General features: G+C 43.2%; 1 protein-coding gene across 6 annotated transcripts in view; it reads left to right on the top strand.

Annotated features, from left to right (window-relative positions):
* Positions 1–20,658, top strand: part of LOC139048803 (uncharacterized) — a 98,796-nt gene that overhangs the window by 57,337 nt on the left and 20,801 nt on the right. For all 6 annotated transcript variants that reach the window (XM_070523512.1, XM_070523511.1, XM_070523509.1 and 3 more), the window contains 2 exons: positions 4,668–4,830; positions 17,999–18,190. In XM_070523512.1, the coding sequence (XP_070379613.1) occupies positions 4,668–4,830; positions 17,999–18,190 (355 nt within the window). The remainder of the gene's footprint in view (positions 1–4,667; positions 4,831–17,998; positions 18,191–20,658) is intronic.

Here is a 20,658-nt window from a genome sequence, read left to right as displayed (position 1 = left end):
TTTGTTCCTGCAGATGTAAAGAGACGTGTATAATTTTGTTTTGTAATTATTTTCTGTGCAATCAACGCAGTGAATATTGGGGTACATTATTGAAGTTTTGCTTTTGGTACTTACTAAGTAATAAATTATGGTCTAGGTTTCTTTGGAGCTTCTTTTTTGCAGAACTTGTTTAGGTAAAGCTGATTTTGCGCTTCTTTGATATGACAACCCAGCTCATTTTGCACATACTCGCATTCACGAAGAAGTTCTGGATATGTTGTTTTGTGAAAGGGGCATGCATTTGATAATTTTTTGGATTAATATTCTGTAGAGTACTGGTACTGTCCATAGATTCGTTGAATCCTTATATTTCTTCAGAACGTCGTTCTGAAAAGCATTGTTCTGTAAATTCTGTAGGTGAAATAACAGCGTATCATGCGATTTACAAACGTCATCTGCTTCTACATCTGCATAGGCTTCCATCGTCAATCTTACTCTACACTTTAATTAGCTTAATTATGGTAAGTCGAGCTGCCTGATTTGGTACAAAGGAAGAGACAGACATCTGATAATTAAGAATTGCGGTTATTGCACCAGAAAAAGATTCCTGAGCATTGAAATTAGGCATGTCAATTATGGTCTTCGAAGTGTCCGAAACTCTCGCTGGAACTCTTATAATACTTTCAACTTCATCGCAATGAAGTGCATCAAACACATCAGAAGTAATGACTTGAGTTGACAACAAATAATTATTTATGATGCAGATTACTGTAGCTTTCAGATAAGACGACAACACGTAATCGATTTTTTCTTAAGAAAGACATCTGAGTTTCCAAATAGCTCAGCAGAAATGCCCTAAGCACCACTGACGGTGATGCATGCGCAAATATAAATGACAACCTTAAAGAGGTTGTCACATGCGCCAGCAACACCCTCTTCATCCGGTTATCGATTTTCAGTGCACTGGCTCGGCCCCATCGAATCCATCTCCACTTGCGCGTGCTCCTCGCCTCTTGCGATCCAGTTAGATAAGACAAGCCGCTCATTTTAGGCAATGTTATTCGTTTTTCAAGCAAAGAAACTTTACCTCCTATGAACGAGGAGAGTGTTTGACTGGTCAGCTGAGACAACCCTGTGGGTGAACGCCTGATGCTTGCGTCGGCGGTTAAGCGAATTTGACGTCAGGAGATTTGAATAAAAACATATTAGAATAGTTTTACGTTATATGACCCCAGTTCTGCCACATTACTCCTCCTAACACCATGTCCATCATGCCCTGGAACGTTGCTGGCGCCGAGCACAGCTCGAATGGCATTATCTTGAATCGGTAGAGGGCGCCTGGCGTGACGAAGGCGGTCTTTTCGCGACATTTCTCGTCGATTTCAATTTCCTAGCAGCCATACTTGATATCCGCAGACCATAAGAATTTATCGTTGTAGCGCCGATCCAATGCGTCCTCTATGCTTGGGAAGGGGTATACGTCTTCTTTCGTCATCTTGTACAGCCGACGCTAATCGACACAGACACGCAGGATTCCGTCCTTCGATGACGCCTTCTACTTTCCGGGTCTTTGGTTGCCGACGAAAATGACAACGATGGTGCGAGGCAGGAGGCTGACTTGGTCCTCAAGTACACTCAAGGCACGCAGACTGTGAGGTCTCTCCGTCGGTAGGGCTTGGTCTGCGGACAGTGTTATCGACTCCAGCCTTAGGTCGATGATTGCGCCGTGTTGGTTCAGGAAGTCTATGCCGAGAATCAAGTCTCATCAGCGCTGTTGGAAGACAATGGACGTGGCAGGGTAGGTTCGTTCATTGACTGTAATTATTGCCGTGCAGGTTCCAGTTGATGTTATGCGATGTCCTCCAGCTGTAAGAATATGAGGGCCGTCCCACGTAGTATTGGCACTCTTCAAGTTAGCTGTGAATAATCCAATGATGACGGAGTAATGGGCTCCTTTGTCCACTAAGGCGGTCACTGTGTTGCCGTGGAGAAGCACGTCGAGGTGTTTCGTTCTCTGTCCTCAGGTGCATTTAAGCCATGTCGTCAGATCACGGCTGCGATAACTCGCTTTGTTAACTCGTGCTTTGTCGGCGTATTGTTAGCTCCCAGGCTTCGTCGGGATGACGGTGTGTCGCTGCTGCATCGTCGAAATGGATCGTGGACCGTCATCTTCGGCGGCTGATGGTCTTCGTCATATCGAAGTAGAACAACCGTAACCACATCGACTGCTGCTTTTAGTTTTCCGGATAGGGGCATACGGACAGGTCCCGGGCGGGGCCAGTGTAATGTGAGCGTTGCGGCGACAGGTAGCGTCCTGGCGGCGGTGAATGGGACTGCCGTCGAAGGCTCCACTGAGTGGTGGTGAGGTAGTCGGCGATGTTACGAGGGCGCTTCCCTCGCTGCGGGCGCGGATAGTTCACTGCGAATCCTCGTAGTCCCATTTTGCGGTACGGGCACCAGCGCTATATGCGGCCCGACCGTATTTGGGGGCACGCCAAACGTCTGTAATCTCCGGGGTGTTTCGCTAGCCGACAGGTGGGTGGTGTGGCGGGGTCTGGCGAAGGAATCGCGGCGTCATGCGGCCCTGGCACAAGCGCAGAGGAAGACCTTGATGGCGGACGAAGGCAGCGTACTTGATTGCTTCCGACTGGGACCGCGGTGGGTGTGGTTGCACGTCAAGAACTCCGAGCGATTGCTGAACCTCTTCTTCGACGAAGTCGGGGATTCAGCTCACCTAAGAGGAAGCTTTAGCTCGGGCCCAACTCCGACGCGGCCTATTCAAATACATGTAAAACGCAAAAACGTTTTTATGAGATAACCCCATGACCGATTTTGATGAAATTTGTTGCATTTGAAAGAGAAAGTTAAATTCTAGTGACTGTTGGAAGCGGAATTTCGATTTACGGCTTGAATTTTCTTAAAACGATTTTCAAATATTTGACGGTTTACAAATTCATAGCTCTGCATCAAGAACTGATATCATGGTTCTGTAAACGGCATCCATTAGATCATTTGAAGCGAACGAATTCAATATGTCATCTTACATCTTACGTGAATTTGTTACGTTGGTTACAACGGATTTGCAAAAGTTGTATTTCCCAATGATTCAACTTTTTTTATATTCGTGTGTAACATATCAATTTTGTCCGCTTTAGATGTACTATTAGATGCAATTCACAGGATTGTGTTATGATTTTTAGTGGTTGAGTTACAGAGTTGTCAACTTGATAGTTTCGTTTTTTTGAAAATTTTTGATTTTTGCCAATATTTAATAAAAAATTGACGACCTAACTCGAAAATTCGAAACGAACAGTCACTAGATTTTAAGTTCCTCTTTTAAATGCAACACACCTCGTCAAATTTGGTGCAGTGGTTGCCGAGAAAAACGAATTCTCCTTTTACATGTATTTAGATAGGAGCACTCGAGCTAAACCTTCCTCTTAAGGTTGCGACCTTGGGAAACACGTCTGCGATTCCTCGCGACCGACCGCTCTGAGGGTCTGCTACGGGTCGTCGGTGCCGAGTGATTGAACGTTTGTGTAGTTTATGGTCAACGGTCGGTGGTTATACTGCCTTGTCCGCATATCGAGCGTCTTCTCAATAGTAGAGGCCTCGGAAATAAATTCGACAACGGTCTTAGTCGGGTTGCGTATCAATCCAACGAAAGGCTTTTGCCTCAAACCGCGCATCAGGACGACAAGTTTTATGTCTTCTGGCACGGCTGGGTCTGCTTGTCGGAAGAGGCGAGCCATCTGCTCCGTAAAGATCGCAATGCTTTCGTTTGGCAGCAGCATGCGGGTTTCCAGTAGACCTTGCGCTCGCTCCTTGCGCAGGATGCTCGCCAACGTCTGCGGGAAGCCGTTGCGGAACGGTTCCCAAGTCGTCAGGGTTGATTCCCAGTTCTCTAACCATGCCCTGGCCATCTTCTAAGGCGAAGTACACATGCTGAAGCTTATCGTAAGTGTTTCAGTGTTGGAATGCAGTGACCCTTTTATATATTTCCAGCCAGTTTTCCGCGTCTTCAATTTAAGATCCACGGAAAGTCGTTGGCTCCCTGGGCTGTTGCAGCACGATGGGATACGCTGATTCTGCCGTTGGGGTTGACTTGGCGCCGATCTTACTGGGCGTCTGAGGCGAAAGCCCATGCTCCGGGGGAAATTAGAGCAGAAGACGGCTACTGCGCTTTTTGTTCGAGACGTTGGTGTTGTCTTCTACGTTCGGGCTTCGGCACGGCGTTTTGGGGGCGCGTGGTAGGTGACCGCTAACAGCTCCATCAGATCTCACGCAGTAGCGTTGGCAAATACCACAGCAGCCATGGACACTATTAGTTTAGCGCTTGCAACCCAATGTAAACGCATTTTGTACGCAAAGAAATATCGTTGTCATCACTGCGCATGCTCTGAACGTTATTTTGTTTCATCCATTTACATGCGCCATAGCATACATTACTTGGCGTGTTTAAATTTCGAATGCTTATTTGCGCCAAGAAGTAGCATTGACTAACACGTTGTGAGAGTTTGAAAAAACGAGAATTGTTGCAAGGTACATGTGATTTGGAAAGTAGAATATTGTCTCCGCCTTCGCTCTACATTTTTTTTTATTTGACAACTGTGTCGCAATGATGATCATGCTTTCCTCCTGCACATAACGTTGGTGAAATGTTCATAGCCCTGTTTTTTTTTTTCAAGGAACGTTTTCCGGCCCACCGTCCTGGTGATCCTGGGTCACATATCATATACAGAACAAGAGATTCAGGCTCAAACTCCAGGATTCGAATGCTATATAATGCCGCCTACCTGTAACATAATTCCAGAATCAATCCGGTATAATTTGAAATACGGGCACACATTTGTAAGTACAACCTGCGCCTTTTTAAGTGAATATTGAGGATTAACGTTCCCGTCCCATTGAAGTCACGTTGAAGTCAATTTGTGTTTGTCACCGTGAATTTGCTAAAACGTGAGTAAAATTGCCAGGCGCATATATAAATATATATATATATATATACGCCTATATTGACTGGTTAGTGACCTGCTAATGAAAGGGTGATAGAGGCCGGGTACTTCGCGAAAGGCCACAGCGGGTTTGTATTTTCACGGTATCACTAATATATATATATATATATATATATATATATATATATATATATATATATTTGTTTCCCTATCCAGTGAATTGATTTCCTCCTAATTTGAACTTCTTTCACCCGCCTAGTAAACGGCATCACTTAACCTCTTTCTCATGGTCTGCTGCATGCTCAAGCCCGTGCGGCCGTTCGATATTTTCATAAAACTAATTTACTGTTCGGTTTCTTTTTTAAGAAAGCGTGGTAGAGTCTCAGTAAAATCTTCCTGATAACACTTCTGTGTGTATCCAGGCGGAAAGCTTAACATAATGACGGTTATTAAGCGAGTAACGGTATGAAGGCACCCTAGTTGATTTGCCCGGGAAATATCAAGCTCGTGTGCTTAGCAGGAAACTCTGCTCTGGTACAAAAGCTCAAAAAACGACGCTTACGAAGAACCCTGCCGTTTAAATGAGGCCTAATTATGCGGTACAAATGTTCAAAAAGCCCACGTTTAGACCGTGACCATCAGGATAAGTGAGACCTACGTATTTGGCACGAAAGTTACAAGTGGTACTTACTAGGCGGACGAAATAAGCGTTACCGGCTGTGCTTTTCTTTTTACACGAATGCAATGCTTTTAGCTCGCGTTGTCCGTGGCCTTCAAGTGACCTTGAGCCAAAAGCCAGATCCGTTATTTGAGCACTCAGACGAGGCTCAGAACAACCAGGCAACGTTGCGAAAACAAACGACATCATTCGGGTTACCACTCAAAACTTGGTACAGGACCGCATTACATACGCTTCTTACAAGTGCCAAAATATTAATTACAAGTTCCTCCTGAGGTTTGTACGCAACATTACTGATGCTGTAACTGCTCGGACGCTGACGCTTTATTTGTCATTTCGAATAGCGGCGTTCAAAAGGTACATACTACGCAACAGACGTCTAATTGTCAAGTTTCGGTGCGGATGCAGGGTTGCCTGTTAAACGCAAGCGGTCCATGTGTTCCATATATATATATATATATATATATATATATATATATATATATATATATATATATATATATATATATATATATATATATATATATATATATATATGGTCCAACCAGTTGAAAAATACAACATAAATTCCTGTCGCAACGGCGCAGTGTTCTGCAGTCACAACAGAAATGTTCTCTTGCATCAACCATGCAGAGTTCTGTAGTCACAACAACAGCTTTCTATCGTGACAGCGACTCTGACGTTACGACAGCAATTCTGACGTCTCAATAGAAACATTGAGTCGCGACAGCCAAGAGTTCAGAAGTCGCAACAGAAACGTTCTGTCGCGACAACAAGGGTTTATGAAGTCGCAATATCGCAATAGCGATTCTGACGTCGCAACGGGAACTCCCTGTCGGGTCTACACATATTCTCGCCTGGCGTTAGAAATGTGCCGCTTTCTGTCGCAGCGACATATGTTCTGACGCCAGGACACAGGCGCTTTCCGTCGCGACGCATTAAAATTGTATGTCAGTTTCGCCTCAGTGGTGTACACTGTAATTTTCTCTTGCATGGCATTAAATCGTGCTTCACTGAAGCCGGCAATGCTGATAGCACTGACACCAGTAATAAAGTCAACGTAGCCAACTGGTATAATTGTGCCGTGAAAACAAGGCACCAGTAACGCCCCAGCAGCCTCCTCAATATCGGCCGCTGGTCAAATTATACCATCGGCGGGATTGGCTGCGTATCCGTTTTGTTTTATTTGGTAAAATGGGGTACAAAGGCTTGTGGACTTACATGTGCCGTTACACTGACATATTAGTTATTTTCCCAGAAATATGGCATAAGCTTTTGCCGAAAAATACACCAGAAAATACACCCAGCCGAAAAATACACCAGACTGGTTCACGTGTTTTTTATCATTTACACTGGAGTGGGTTCTCAGACACGGGTCTGGTGTGTCTGGTGTGCCCGTCCTGTGTGCCCGGTGATCCTGTTCTTATGTATCTGGTGTGACCGTGCCGGCGTGTACGGTGAGCCCGCACTGGTGTGCTTGGTGTACCTGGCCTGGTAATTTCGAGGTGTTCGACGTGTTTGGTGTGCTTGGCTGGTGCTTTCTGTATCCTGGTGTGGTCTCCCTTGGACCATACTGGTACCTTCTGATGTGTTCGACAAATTTTAGCTTGCATCGATTATCTATACATCATTAGCATCATTAGTTTCATGCTGCAGAAGGCACATTTACGAGGTTAATATTATTTTACATTTATTCTGTAAATTACAAGTTGTTGTAATATCAGAGGCGAAAGAGCAGTGCAAACATTTACATGGTACACAAGATGAAAATAGATTTTGCTTTGAATATATGAGCATCAAGTAATTTAGGTGCGCCAAATTTCCTTGCAAGTACTCTGCTGCCCTAGCAACTACTTAATTTGTCAAGTCAGTATGCTATATATGAGCTCCGTAGCTTTCTATTTCCAACTAAATGCTTTCACAGCTTGATGCCCATAAAGAGAGAATTGGCTTCATACAAAAAAAAAGCACACGAGTGTAGAATGCTTCATCGGCTCTGCGGTGGATGATCCCCTCAGTCCAGCGGCCTTAGCTGCCCTTTTCACTCAGTTGACCGGGTTGAGCTGGTCCGTCGAGCCGGACCTGGATAGCGCTGCCTCCCATTGCTGAGTGGCAATGGAACCTGGAAGTTGTGTGGAAGCCACGGCCAGTAAACAGACAGTTGCATCCTGTGATGCTTCTCAGAGACACAGTACAGCCTGAAATATACAAGCAATTGTACGCCTCATTACACATTCTTCATGACATCAATAAAACTTGTTTCCATGTAATAAAGTTAACCCATTACCAGTTTTCTGTTATTAAGCACGAGTAACAAAATGAAGTCTGCCTAAATTTGCGACAAATGTAACCTGGAAGAGCAGGTACGCTAGCTGGAAAACTGAAGGTGCTACACGAAAATTGTATGCCTTACGTTTGTGTGAAAGACATCTTTAAAGTGAATAAAAGCAATAGAAGTTTCTTTGAGCCGACGTAGAGTATTTCAGATATGTTAAGGGCAGAAAGAAGTAAAGTTTGTGCTAGCCAACCCGAAAACCTCTCTTAGTACTCGCCCCTGACCACCCTCCATGTAATTGGTGAGAGCCAAAATACAGGTTTTACCTCTACACCACTTGGCTTGTGCTATGAGGCTATCATTACATAAACCGTCAATAGAAAGTAAATACGTTCGAGCATGCTTTATGGGAAGACAGAAGGGTAGTACATTGTGCTTATACCGTAAGTGACGTAAATGGCAAAATGTTCTAGCTCAAAGAAATATTTCGAGTTTATCAGCACTGACTGAAAAGTAGCGAGAAAGTTGGTGACATTGCATGTTTAACATTTGAGTGCGAGATAATGGACGGAAGGGAGACCAGATGACAGAAAAGCTATCAATTCCACATTTATTTTGCTGGAAGGAATAAAGAAAATATTTACAATGCATATGCTCTTCTACAGCAGAGTTCTCTCAAAAAGAGAGCGCAAGTTGCAATACAATAATACAAAAAGTGTAACCATGTGTGCATAATAAAACAGAATAAATGAGCACGGAATTATTGCTAGTCGATGTCATCCAGAGAGTATTCCTATTTGTCATGGAATGATAATCTGGTATTTCTCACTGATTCTGTTGGTCAATCGGTTGCCGCAAGTGAACAGACCAGATGAGTTATAGAAATCTGGGGTGCAGCATCACTCGTGTCAGAGCATCACCAAGTGACAATAGTATACTTACCCCTTGAATTAATAATGCTGCTCTCTTGGGTGCGTGTTGAGGGACCAGCCAATCTGCCCCATGTACATTTGACCAAATATGAAGATGATCAAAGGAATAGACTACACTACTCCTGACGCACAGCAGTCAAATTTGTTGGCATCCCTAACTTAGCAAGGATCCCTTGCCTGGATGCCTTTTCCAATTCACTAGTGTGCCAATTTTGCACACATATTTCCAGCAAAAATAATGTAGGCAGTATATAGACGAGTCCACTAGTGATCTTAAAAAGGTGAGCAGGCAAGCGAGCTTAGCTTGCTTAGAGATATCAGCAAATGTGTCTAGAGTTTGTCACAGGAAGTTTCCTATATTAGGCAGTGCCTTTGCACTAGAAATTGCACCTCCCCACTGAAAAAAACTTCTGGACTATATATTCACATGTCTTGTGCTAATGAAATTTTTATTTGTTCCATCAAAATATTCAGTTAGCAGTGGTCTTGTATGGTCTCCCTCGCTTCCCTGCATAAATTTTGTCCGGGGAAGATATATGAACTGACCTGCAAACTCAAAGGGACGTTACAAGTTTCACCTGGAGCATATGGTTAGTGTTAAGGAGCCGCACAAATACGGCGATAGGCGTGTGTTCGTATACTGTATAGGTGCAAACAAGCTTCGACATTGCCACAATACTCCAGCTCTCGCAAGGCTACAGTGCTTAAGCACTAAAGAAGTGTAAGTGTACCACAACAAAAACAAGAATGCAAACAAACCATGGATTTGGCTTCAGCAGAGACAACATAGGCTGTCTCGTATAGCTGAAACACGGAAAACTTGCAATACATATTGCAACCCAACCTAAAACCATAAGAGTTGCAGTGCATATGATGGTTCTTCTAGGCACAAGTATTTTTGTCAAAATAGGTTTAAGATTGCATATTCTACTTTCAATTTATCGGCCCAGTCACAGAAGCCTCACTGATAGCATCCCAATTGGGGCTTGCCGATTGAACCAATTCTGACCTGAACAGTGCTAAGCAGAATGAATAGAAGACAGCTCACAGTGCACAACAAATACATAGGATGAAACAACTTATGCAAAGGAACCTAACACATTAGTAGTAATTTTTGAAAGGTGTAGAATTAGGGCCACTGCCAAACAGTGTGTTTTACGAGGTGCTGTTGAAATGAAATTTATTTGACGAGCAACACTGCAATCACCAGCAAACGCCTTAGTCAGAGCAAGGACACAATTAAACACTATGGAAGAAATTGTGTGCTTCTTTAGTGATAGATCTACCAGGTAACTAAGTGAGAGATTGCTGTATTGACTTGAAGTGAAAAAATAATTTTACTGGACAGACTTGCAACTACTACAATGTCCACTTGCACGAATGAGGATACGTTGCAAAGAAACAGAAAAGAAAGTAATTCAATCCTACTAGAAAGCACCTCACTACTGTAATAACAGCAGCACAGTGAATACGGACCTTCGTGTAAAATTCCAAGGAATTCCTCCTCACCAAATATGTATTTGCCAGTGGCAGTTGTGTCATAATTGTGTCATTCTTATTAAACAACGGCAAAACCGCTGTACGCTTAGACCTGTGACATATTTTTCCCCATGCAATTTGTATTCTTACATGAGCATTCAGTACAAACAGAAAAAAATTCTTCAATACAAGCTGTAACACAGAAAAGAACTTCTAAACAGAAAAACCTTCAAGAAGTGATATTATGTATATAGGGCACACAGCAAAGATAAAAGTAACTCGCAGTCAAGCATTTGATGCAATAAATTACAGTAAGTATCATGACATGTTAGATATACTTCTCTGGAGAACGCCATATTGTGGGCATAACGTCAAAGAAGAAAAATAAGGAGCAAGTTGAATAAAGTTTCATATATATTTAGCCCAATTCGTAAGGTGTGTTACGAATATGCCTGTAAGCTTATCCGTGAATGATTGCTATACTCTCCTTTTGGGAACCTGTACTATTCACACATACCTGAGCCGACCATCCAGGTTATGCACCATGCTGCTGAATTTCTGGGGGCTCTTCGGTTATGTGGACACCGTTGTGCGTGACGGCCTCGGCAGTACAAAAGAAGATGTGTGTTAACTTATTGCAGCGGCACTTGAAGCTGTCACATTATAAATACATGCAAGGAGCACCTAAAATAGTTATGAAAACATTGTTTGCATTTGTTCAGGGTCGCAAAAAAGCACAAGGTAGAAGTCACTGATGAAAGTAATGACAATAGGAACCTTCATCACATAAAAGTTTCACCTACACACAGCAACTGCACATTACAAAAGAATGTTTCCTTACGTAATAATTCTTTTTTTTCTTGACAGCTTATTCAACTCGCCGCTATCAAGTTTAGTAACATGAAACTTATGTGAACACATGTTGTCTTAAAAAGTAAGATATACTAGTAGCAATCTGTGAATGCTCACATTTTTTTCACCGAAATCTGCTCGTATACCGAAAACGTTGTAAGCGGAGATCATGTATAACGTCTAAGCATTCATAAGTGAAGAAACATCATTGCACAAATAATCGGAAAAAAGGCAGATGCGTCTTCGCTATGCAACTTCACCAGAAAAGCGGGAATCTGCTCACAGACGCACATTACGAACACGATTACTTCCGAATGTAATCTCTGCCACCGGAAAAAAATGCTATAAGTATTTTCAATTTCGCTCTAAGGCAGTAAAATTGCTCGTGCGGCACAGGTTACACCCGTGTCGTCCGCAACTGTTTTCGTGTCGGTGTGTTGAATGCGCGCCGGTTGCGCTCCGTTTGTCTGTACCTTATGTGTTTATCATGGGGCCCACGAATCTCTTCAGTGTGAATGTGTCCCATGTGTTGTGCTCCACAAGTGTGCGGCGGTGTTCGATGTGTTTGTAGCCAACTGATGCAGCGCATTTCCGCGAGCAGACGCACCGGTACCACGCAGTTTTTTTTTTGTTCATTATCTTTGAGAGTTACCTGCATCTGCGCTAAAATTACCACAATGCGTTTCCATGACGTTGCATTGTGAATGTGTAATTTTGTGTCTTGTTTGCCTTCCTCAATGAGTGTCCTTTTAAAGATTGTCCTGCTTGATAGTACAAATGTCTGTGATGTGGCCGAATAATTCCGGCTCTTTATTCCTTGAGAATAGCAGCGAGTAGCAATTTTACAAGGGCTTAGCAATCCAGCTCTGCACATCGACCTACAAAGCAAAATATGTAAATATGTTCCAGTACGTGAATCTTACAATCATGTGTCGGTATGTCAGCAAGTTCTGAGTGCTGAGGGCTTCGCAGAATGTAAAAGGTAAATGTAGTTTTTACTCATCTGAAGTAGTGTGTGCCACTTCTTCATATCATTTGTTCCAAGTAAAATATTTTCTAGGGCGCACAGCTGACTTTTTAGGTTAAAAGACACTTTGAAATACTATTGAACATTAAGCGCTGCAATGTTTCAACATAAAACCAGGAGTATTATATATTGAGCCTTGTGTAGTTCCTCCATACAAGTATCTATATGAATATACAAAGTATCATTCTTCCATTGCACGCAGTTTGTAAGTCATAAATCAAAAAATGACTTAAGCCTGTGATGCAAGGCTATTATTCCACACAATCTTGCTGGCTCTGCCACTAAATTATCGTGTATGCGGGATGCATATATGCATTTATCTGGACAACGTCACAGAACGCGGCATGAGCAGCAATCTGCTCGTAGAAAGTAACCTTCTATGTCGTACTTCTGCTAAAGTGACAGATTTACTGAGCGAACATGTGTGGTTTTTTGAGTTACACATTTGCCAAGCCATCTGTAATCACAGTGTTTGTGTTAAGTAAATATCCGTCATTTCTCTCGTTCATTTTGCAGAATCGTTCTCACGTAGTGTTTAACCTATTATAAGGCAAGAAAAAGCAAGCATTATGAAGCCCGAATGCTAGGTATGAGTACCGGCTTTCAGCACATCACTGGAGAGTGGTGTTATGAAAGAAAGAAACAGAAGCTTTTCGTGTCTTCCTACTAAGTATAGGATTGGTACACATTCATTAGTCATTACACTCAAATAACCTTGTAGCTACTTTTTTCCCAAGCTTCAGATCAGTCAACCATGAGCAGCCCGGATACCTCTATTCAAAGCAGTAATGAACAGGTTATACAGGCTCCTTCTAGAACTAGCGATGAAGATAGAGGGCCTTTCTTGACATGAAATGGGTAAAAGCGGCCGGAGAAGAACTATCATTCCGTTTAATCAAAGATGGAGGAGATATATTGCTTCAAAAACAAGCGGCCCTTTATAATACAGGTCTATTGAATTCATGGGTCCCAGGGCACAGGAGAATGCAAACATTTTACTAATCCACAAAAAAAAAGACGTTAAAGAATTTAAAAAATACATGCACATTAGCTTACTTTCAATATTATACAAAATATTCACGAAGATAAGCTCCAGTGGAATCACAGAGACATAGAGACTCTTTATTAGAACAACACAGAATTTAGCCGCGGCGTATACAACCGCTGGCATGCTACTCTGTATAGGGATGGGGAATGGGATTAAAGGATTCCGCAGGAGAGTGGGAGAAAAAGAGAGTAAAAATAAATATGAAATGTACAAGTGGACCTGATGCTAATAATTACAGGTGACATGGCGGGTAAATTTAGGCTTTTGTAAATGAAATGTGCAATCTTTAAAGCTTTCCTATTAACCAATTTCTGACAGGTATTTGAACAATAAATCCAAAATCCGCCGCTGTGTTGAAGGGCCGGGGCATTGTACCTAAGATGCTTGGTAATATCAACGGTTCGTGGCAAATCATGCCCACTTGTTGCTCAAAAAATTTTGTCTCGTCGTACTACGTGGGACATTCTAGTAATGTGTGCTGAATTGTCTCTAAGTTGCCTCAGTTATCACAGTGGGGGTTAGTGGTAAGCACTTTGCGGCACAGATAATTGTTCGTGTATGCCATGTTCACCAAAGACGATGGTACAATGTCTCTAAGTGTCGACGAAGTGGTCGGGCAATTTGCAGTCTCATTTCGGGGTCAATGTAACGCAGGAAGTTCTCTTCGCGAAACGGCAGATTCCAGATACGGTGTTTTTCTTGATAGGCATATGTGCTTGCTAAGTTTGAAGCGTCGGCTTTTATAAAATATTTCCATCTGAAATTGCGGTCTTGGAGTCCATTTCGGGCAGCTCCATCCGCTTTTTCATTTCCCGAAATGCCGGCATAGCCAGGTATCCACTGCAACTTGATGCAATGCCCAGCAATCTTAGCCTTGTGGTGAAGGTAAGCAATGTAAAATGCTGCAGGTTGATTTTTGCAACGCTTGTGCCTGTTCCACATACTTTGTAGTGCTGCTTTTGAATCCGTGAAAATCGCCAGTGTCTTTGACGGCTACGTACACAAAGGCCTCCTTAACGCCATATAGCTCTGCTGAACTAGATGATGCCGCTCGCTCAAGAGGAAACGAGAATCGTTGCCCTGTAGAGGGAACAAAAAGTCCGCACGATGAGCGATGTGGACTTATAGAGCCATCTGTTAAAATGTGCGCTGAGGTTGCGTATTCGCTGTGCATATTTTCCAAAGCCATCTGGTAAGTCATGCTTGAGGAATTTTCTTTTTCGCAGTGATTCCAAGGATATATGGCAGAATTTCCAGCCCGGACAGTGTCGATTGTGAACTGTTTCGCGGCATAATTTGTGGCGCCTGAGTAGGAATCAAAATAGATATGCTACCGACGTCCTTTCGAAAGCTGGATGTAGCACGGGTTCTAGAAATATCTTTTATAAAGTGAGTGTTCGTATGAATGACGTGGCGAAGGTGAATCCAAAGTTTCGCCTGCGAGGATAGCACTTCAAGGGGCAGGCATCCAGCTTCTGCTACAGTTACTGAGCGAGATGACCCCTGCGGAAGGCCAAGACATACGCGAAGGCACTTGTTCCGTGCTGGCTCAAGTTTTCTCTTGCTTGTGGGAGACATGCTGTGCAGGATCGGGAAGTAATATCATTGCGTTCCGTTGACGTAGGCCTTATGGAGGAGCACCATTGATCGACAGTTGCTGCCCCACTGTGATTCGGCTAAAAATCGAAATACATGAGACGCCGAGGAAGCCTTCACACTCCCTTTTTTCACTTGAGGCGACCATGTGAGGTTCCTATCGAAAGTCACTCCAAGAAACCTTTGCGTTTTGATGCATGGAAGGGTAAGACCACCCAACGTTAGCGGGTATTTTTCCACACACCTCCCCGTTAAATGGAATCAGGACAACATTGGACATTAGTCAACCATGTGAAGCGGCAGGTTTCAGGAAGGGATACGCTACAATGGATCACATCCATCTTATCAATAAGGTAATCCATAAACCCGCTGAGTACAAACAGCCTCTTTGTGCGGCGTTCATATATTACGAGGCATTACCTGATTAGAGGCATTACGTGATCAAGGAGTACGGGACGCTTACGCAAATACCTTGGAAAATACCTACAGCGAATCCACAGCTGCCATAATTCCCCAAAATTAAAACATGAAGATAGCTATAAAGAAAGGGGTCAGACAAGGAGACACACTCTCTCCAATGCTATTCACTGCACTGGAAAGCCATCGGAGCAAGCATCAACGGTGAATATCTCAGCAACCTTCACTTTGCAGGTGACATTGTCGTGTTCAGCAACACTGCGGACGAGTTACAACAAATGTTTGAGGACCTTAACAGGGAGAGTGTAAGAGTAGGGTTGAAGAATAATATGCAGAAGAAAATGATAATCATATCATATTTTGTTATAGCGCAAGCTTGACAAGGACAAAAGAAGGCACATCAGACACACACAGCGCTGATGTGCCTTCTTTTGTCCTTGTCAAGCTTGCGCTATAACAAAATAAGATATGCCGTACCAACAAGCCCCTGTTGCTATCCTCATGATAATCATGTATAGCCGAGCAAGAGAACAAAAGTTCAGGATCGCCAGTCAGCCTCTAGAGTCTGAGTACCTTTACCTAGGTCAATTATAGCAAATTCCGATCATGAGAAGCAAATTCGCAGAAGAGTAAAACTGGGTTGGAGTGCATTCGGCAGGCATTGTCAGATCCTGGCATGAAGCTACCTTCATCATTAAAAAGGAAGGTGTACAATCAGTGCATTCTACCGGTGCTGGCTTATGGGGCAGAGACTCGGAAACAGAAATGGAAGCTCGAAAACAAGTTAAGGACCACGCAAAGAGCGGTTGAACGAATAATGTTAGGCGTAACTTAGAAGACAGGAAAAGAGCGACGTGGATCAGAGAGAAAGCAAATATAGCTGATATTCTAATTGACATTAAGAGAAAGGAATGTAGCACGGCAGGTACTGCAATTCGTAAGTTAGATAACGATTGAACAATTAGGGTTACAGAAGGGGTGCCAAGAGAGAGGAAGCGCAGTCGAGGATGGCAGAAATCTATATGGAGTGGTGAAATTAAGAAATTCGCAGGCGCTTGCTGGAATTGGTTGGCGTAGCACAGAGGTAATTGAAGATCCCAGGGAGAGGCCTTCGTACTGCAGTGGACATAAAGTAGGCTAATGATGATGATATTGCGAAGATACATTTGGAGGAACTCGGGAGAAATATTTTTTGCAATTTCTATGGGCAGTAGCTATCGTGTGTAATGTGGCCTCTGCAAGTTGTTGGGAGCGAGAGACAGTTTTTCTTAAGTGATGCCTGGTTGCCCGGATGATCTCGTTTTGCTCTCGCAACGATGCCCTGATGTTCTCATCTAGGCGCCTTCATAACTTCTCTGTCTTTTCTATGAAGGTCACTTGAAGGCCGCCGACAACGGGAGCTGAAAGTATTTCGTGCTTACTACACGGCGTGCTCCCTCCTGAAGTAGGCAGAGTCACCGACGAGAGGGGCACTGGATAGCACTTCGCGTGCTTGCGCGAGCTACTGTCGATCGCACCTCGGCGCACCATTGTAGTGTGCCACAGTCGAAATTTGGGAGGTGGTTCATAACGTACTTGTTACAAAAGCAATTTGCAACACTCGTTAAGCAGAACTGCCCTAGCACAAATTGCCTTCGTCACTGTGGACGGCCTAGCCCATTGGTTGGTATACTTAACCCTGTATCTGGCGTAGGTGCGAGAAAATGCGCTGACAGATTATATTAGCTTCAGGGTAAAGTGCTAGTTTATCTTGTCTAGATATATTGCTTAAATAATTTCTTTTTGCTGTGAGCTGCAGCCAAATATGGAATATTTCTCAAGCTTCTATAAAGCCGCAGGGCTGTATGAAATTGAATTACGGCATGCCCACTTGCTATCTCGACGAACGGTTAAGTTGTTCAATCAACCGCTATAGTTTTAGCTGTTACAAAAAATTTTATAAACAGCCACATGGTGTCTGCGACTAAACTGCAGCCAAGTTGTCATGTGTAAAGTAGGTGTCCATCAACATAACGTGCTTCCTTTACTTGTCTTATTAGCATAATCAGCTCATTGAAACGGGCAAATTTTATGTAGGTATCCTTGGTTCGCTGAAAGAAAAAGCTTCCCCTATGGGCATCATATTTACTCGTGCTACAGGCATGCTAATTGTTTAGCAATTTTATATCATGTCAACGAGCAGTGAAACGACTACATTGATGTTTGGGTTCTAGTGCAGATACCTTGTTCACAAAAAGATAAATGGAAGATGGTCGCCACTAGAAAAGCTTATTTACGCTTGTGTATGTGACCAAGTCAATTCGCATAGATGAGGCGAATATTTTCATTCACCCATTCCATTGACATAACGTACCCGTACGGGCTTCGAAACGTCAATTTCGTCGTTTCACTACATTACTGGATAGACGATTTACGACAAACTGATAATTAAATCAGACTTGGTTACTAGGCGGCGTGTCAAGATACACTCCAATAGAAGACTGCCCAGCTTTCTCTTCAAAACTAAGAGAAATGGGGAACTTCAGACTAAAGAGAATACTTCTGCACGCTGCCTTCCCACCTGCAACGTGTAGACGATTCGACCTGATTCAACGCTTTTCCTTTGAGCGCCACGAGACATTTTCGTGATGCTTTTGGTGGTGCTATGTACCCATGCCATTAGGTTATGATGTCGGGTAAGTCCCGATTGCAGTAAGTGTTATTTGTAACAGATAATTACGTCGAAAATAGGTGAACATTTATAATATTTTTTTCTGCAGGATGACGCGTTGGATTTGGTGGAATGCATGCGGAAAAAAGAAAGCTTCAATAGTCAACTCTTCGCTATTTCGACCACCATGAAAGGTCGCTGGTACACACCCAAACTGGATGATGAAGACTATGCAGGTTGGGGCGAGTACTCTGTGTTCAAACCGTGCAAGCGCTTCGAAGGATACGGGAATCCCCAACTGGTGAGCGCCATTATATAAAGCTAGGCGATGTACCTTATACTACATTTAGAAGACTTGTTAACGCAATTTAGGTGTTGACTGGCCAAGAAACATAGAAAATAGTCACTGTTGAGCTGCAGTGCAAATTTCAAGTAGAGCTTGTATATAGCAGTGAGAAAAGATATCAAACCTACGAAATTGGGGAACAGAAGAAGCTTCCGGTGAGGCTTTTACAAAGATTATCATTCTAGTCCATGTTCCCAAGACCAAATGTTGATAACTACAGGGGCAGGTAATTGAATTGAATACTTGGGTACTACGTGTAAAAACCACGATTTTATCATTAGGCACGCCTTAGTGGTGTCTCCGGTCTAATTTTTACCACCAGGCAATCTTTAACATGTTTCTAATGCACGGGGTGTTCTTGCATTTTGCCCCCGCCGAAATGTGGCCGCCAAGGCCAGCCTTTGATGCCGCTACATCGTGCTACCGCAGCAGATAGGGGGCATAGAAGACAGACGAAAAGGGACGTTCGTTTGTAGCCCCGCAGAACACTACAATCACATTTTTCGAGCGTCTGCATTCTTATGACAAATTAGATAATATCATGCGAGTTGGCCTATCCACGGTTAAGGCAACGTAAAAAAAAAATTGACGTAAAATCGCAACAGCAAACTCTTTACATGTAGGATGAATTTGTACTCTTTGGGAGATATTTACGGACGCGAATACCCGGATTGCGGATGTGTTTGAGGCAAATGCGTCAAGCACAAGCTAAATCTAACACAGAAAGCATAACACGGCTTTTCTGCATTTTCTATGAAGATGATGCGTAAAAAATATAGGCCAAAGTGTAAAAATCAAGAGTATAAGGCGAAAACATTTCTAGGCTCCTGGTGAAGTTTGCGTCAGCGCACCTGAAAACCGGAGTGTCCGCCGAAGCGTCATTACGTCCTATGAAGACAGATTAAAGAATGAAAAATGATTCAAAGTGACAGTTAGTGAATAATAACGTTATAATTAGATCGGTAGAGTTTAATAATGACTTGTAATGACTAGTAATGAGTATGAAATGTCAAATTTGTCTAACGAGAACTTGTAACGACTAGAATTTATTACAAGTGATAAAATATGCTTAGTAATTAGCAGTACTGACTAATCATAACTTGTAATGACTACTAATGACTACGAAATGACCAATACGTCGAACGATGGCTTGTATGACCAGAATTGATTACAAATGACGAAAAATGCTTACTAGTGAGCAGCAATGACTGATAATCACTGAAATGACCTTAATGACTAAAAATGACTATGAAATAACCAATATGAAGAGAAAGAGAAGAGGCAGAGAGAAGGAGGCGAATGATAACAGGAGTAAGAGTAGGCTTTCGCCGTTCACCTCTTACGAGAAATCTTGAAAGAGCCTGAAATTTTTTAAAAATTCCAGCGCATATGTCCCGGTGTTGTAAAACCTGTGTAGGTGAGAATGATACCCATAGAGTGTGTTCTTGCCAACAATTCCCGTAATATTGCTGGATTGCATGGACATCATAATAGCAGTAAAAACTTTATTTTACTTTTGAGTAATAGGGCACGAATGGAGGAAAACCCCTAGTCCAGGCCTCCACTTGCCTGAGCGGCTCGCTGGGCATTGTCCAGCAGGGCAACTTGGCTCTCCCGATCCTTGCTCGCAAGCTAAACCTCGTATTGCTTTTCAAATGGGTTTCTTCATAACAAGGTTTAGTTAACTTCCGGTGGCTTTAGTGGCCACCTCCAGGTTACGTAAAATGCCTTTCCCAACACCACGGACATGTGTTCGGGTATTCCGTCGGATGTGTTTTATTGAAGAATTATAGATTCGGGTACGCGTTTGTTTGCAGTCGGCGCCAGTCCCTAGTCTGCCTTAGTTCAAGTATAGAGTGTAGCCGGCTGAATTTTTGCCTTTCTTTGTGCCTCCAGGATGTCGCGTGGGCTGATCGGAGGTTCTTCGCAAACCTTGATCGGCGCTCATATTCCGCAAGCTACAAGATACATTTTCGCATATTCCTCAAGCTATACCATCTGCCCTCTCGTTACCCTCTAGCCCCGCGTGTGCGGGTCACCAGGTCATCGCTTGATTTTGTTGCATGCCTGTTCCAAGAATTTTCGATACAGTTCCCGCCATGTATTGATGGCATGCTGATTGCGAGTCGGATATGACTAGTTCAATTGGTTTGGTGTTCGGCATCTCGGATGGCCAAGGCTATGGCTGCCGATTCTTCCGTGCAGACCGATACCATTTGTAAGGTTGTTGTGAGCGTGCTGTTTGGATTTATAGCTAGTATATTGTATTTTTTTTGTGGATACGCTGCACACGCCTGTATAGTACGTGTCCCAGTTGCCTCCGAAATTATTTTGTGACGCTCTAGCCCTGGCATCGCGTCTGCCCGTATGATATTTCGCACTCATGTTTTGGGAATGGGAGATGCTATAATGTGTTCTCTTAC

The sequence above is a fragment of the Dermacentor albipictus genome, chromosome 8 (assembly GCF_038994185.2).
Source record: "Dermacentor albipictus isolate Rhodes 1998 colony chromosome 8, USDA_Dalb.pri_finalv2, whole genome shotgun sequence".
Lineage (NCBI taxonomy): Eukaryota > Metazoa > Arthropoda > Arachnida > Ixodida > Ixodidae > Dermacentor > Dermacentor albipictus.
This window is presented reverse-complemented; position numbering and strand designations above follow the sequence as displayed.